A 2,681-nucleotide genomic window follows, 5' to 3' on the forward strand; every position below is an offset into this window, starting at 1 on the left:
AATGATAGTTGATGATTTCCTTTTACATTATTTACCTTTTTTCATTCACTGATATTCACATAGATTAAAAGACAATGGTTTTGCTTAATTGCTTGTTTTCTCTGATTCTCAACTAGCCTCCATACCCTGAGGCTGAGGTTCTTTGTGGTCCAGTGTTTATCTTTGTTTCCCCTCCCTCTCTCCCCTTTTTTATTCTCTTTCTCCATGGCTCTTGGATTAAGACCATAAAAGTTTTGTTTGATCTGGCTATTTCTTTCACCTTAGAGGTGCTTCTCTTAACATTTCCCCATTTTCAACTCCATTTATTTGCTCTTCTCTGCAATAAAAGTACTCTAAAGAGTTCTTTATGCACCATTTCCCAGTGCCTCTTTCTGTTTCTTCTTGAGTTCACTCCAACGTGGCTATTGCTCCCACACTGCTTGCAGATGTTCTTGTTAGTATCACCAGTGATCTCTGGGTGTTGATCATTCTCAGTTCTCATCATATTTGACCTGTCAGCAACCTTGGACACAGTTGTTCACTCCCATCTCCATGATACATTTTCTTCACTTGATTTCCAGGAAACGATACACTCTTGGTTTTCCTTCTGCCTCTTTGGTTGCTTCTTCTGTGTCTCCTCTGCTGGATCCTTATATTCTTCCCAGTCTTTTATTTTTTAAGTGATCCAGGGATCAATCTTTGGTTCACTTCCTATCCTGTGTATACCCCTTTTGATGATATCTTCAAGTCTTATGACTTTAAATACCACCTGTGTACCAAAGACTTCCACATTTATATTTCTAATCCCTTCTCTGTGTGAATTCCAGACTCATATATTAAATTGTCCACCTCTGCATCTCCATTTATGTATTTAAAAGATACCTCAAACTAAAATAACCCAAACTGAACTCCTTTGACCCCGAATCTGTCCCATTCCTTCTCATCTTAGTTGATGGCAACCCTATACAGCCAGTTGCTGTCATTTTTGACTCCTTACGCTCCCTTCTTTTCCATCAAATCTATCAGCAAATCCTGTTGTCTCTCTCTATAAAATATATCTAGAATTCAACAGTTTCTTACTATTTCTGCTGTTAGAATATTGATCGTCTCTTGCTTGGATTTCTGTTAGTAGCCACTGTCATTCTTGCTTGGATTACAGCAGTAGTGTTCTGACTGTTCTCCTTGCTTTCTTCGATCCTTGCTGCCCTACAGTCTATTCTCATATGATAGCCAGAGTGATACTTTTATTTTTTTATTTTTTTATTTTTTTGTTATATAAATTAACCCATTTATTATAGGCTAGTGATGTCTCAAATGGTAGAGCCTCTACTGGTCTTTCAATTCCTTCAGTCTTCTGATGGCGGACTTTACTGTGACAGCGGAAGTGGTGTTGTAGGTCCAGGCACCACCAGCTACTGTCTTCATGCAGGAACCACAGTGCCAGATCCCTACTGCTCGTCTCTTCATCTTGGTTTTGCCACAAAAGGAGCAAGTATACTTGGCGTGCTGGCTGATTTCAATCTTCTTCACCATTTTCCGCAGGGAGGCACCATAGCGTGTCCCGTATTTACCAACGATTCCGACCTTCTTGGTGCGTTTAGCCATCGCGCCGCGAACCAGGACCAATCCACGAGAGCAGGAATTTTTATGTTTCGTTCTCTTATGCCAAGATCTAAAACATTTGTCTGAGGCATAGAAGTACTCAGTAGGTTTTGGATGAATGAATGAACTTGACTGGGTATTTGAATTTGTAATTCCTGATTTGCAGTCTGAAACACTGAATTATTTATCATTTCCATATATCATGCTATTTCTTGCCTCCAAGTTTTTGCTCCTGCAGACTCTTCTGCCTTGAATACCCTTCCTTATCTTTCTTCTACCCATAAATCCTTCTCACCTATCTATTTCTCCTTTAAAATTCACATTCGAATAACATGAAGAAGACTTCGCTAAAATGTCAGGCTGGCTTAAATGCTACTTTTCAGAGGAGATCTCACCCTACCTCTGAACTTCACAAGGTGGTATTATAATTCTCTTTGGCTATTTATATCTCACTAGAGAGCTGGGAATGAATGTATCTTTCTCATTTTTGGGTATACAGGATGTAATCAATGAACGTTTTAATGGCATGACCAAACACACTCAGCAATGAAGCAGTAGAGTTTTGATTTCAAGCTGGGTCTTCTGAGTATAAAATCAATGCTCTATTTGCTATCTTGTTTCCTAGGAAAAAGGTGACTGTCTTTAAAATAATATAAAGATATCCTTTTTATACAAGTAGGAGGTAGTTAATGCATTTTATAGCCTTGGGCAATACGCTTCACAAATACTTGTGAAACTGCCAATGCCGATGAGAATGTGAGTTGTGCTTTTTTCTTTTCTTTTCTTTTTTTTTTAAAGATGACCGGTAAGGGGATCTTAACCCATGGCCTTGGTGTTATCAGCACCACACTCTCCCAAGTGAGCCATGGGCCGGCCGCTGAGTTGTGCTTTTTTTCTAAGGCATTGGCTGAAATCATTGATCTGAGACTATTGTTATCAGCAAATTTTTAATGAAATTGGGCTCTTTGGGGGACAGAAACACTGTTAAGACTTGTTTTGTCAAAAAAGAAGTAATTCATGCTAGAATTCTAAACTGCTCAGGAGGTATTCATGTTTTTTCTAGTTGCCATTACTGCAGTAACTTTATTATTTATTTATTT

General features: G+C 38.6%; 1 protein-coding gene across 1 annotated transcript; it reads right to left on the minus strand.

The window, feature by feature from the left end:
- Nucleotides 1-1,242: 1,242 nt before the first annotated feature.
- LOC103599357 (putative 60S ribosomal protein L37a) lies at nucleotides 1,243-1,611 on the minus strand. The gene has a single exon (XM_008583464.1). The coding sequence runs from the start codon at nucleotides 1,582-1,584 to the stop codon at nucleotides 1,306-1,308; it is 279 nt and encodes a 92-aa protein (XP_008581686.1). The 5' UTR covers nucleotides 1,585-1,611; the 3' UTR covers nucleotides 1,243-1,305.
- Between the last annotated feature and the right edge of the window lie 1,070 nt (nucleotides 1,612-2,681).

The sequence above is a fragment of the Galeopterus variegatus genome, unplaced genomic scaffold (genome assembly GCF_000696425.1).
Source record: "Galeopterus variegatus unplaced genomic scaffold, G_variegatus-3.0.2 Scaffold2922, whole genome shotgun sequence".
Lineage (NCBI taxonomy): Eukaryota > Metazoa > Chordata > Mammalia > Dermoptera > Cynocephalidae > Galeopterus > Galeopterus variegatus.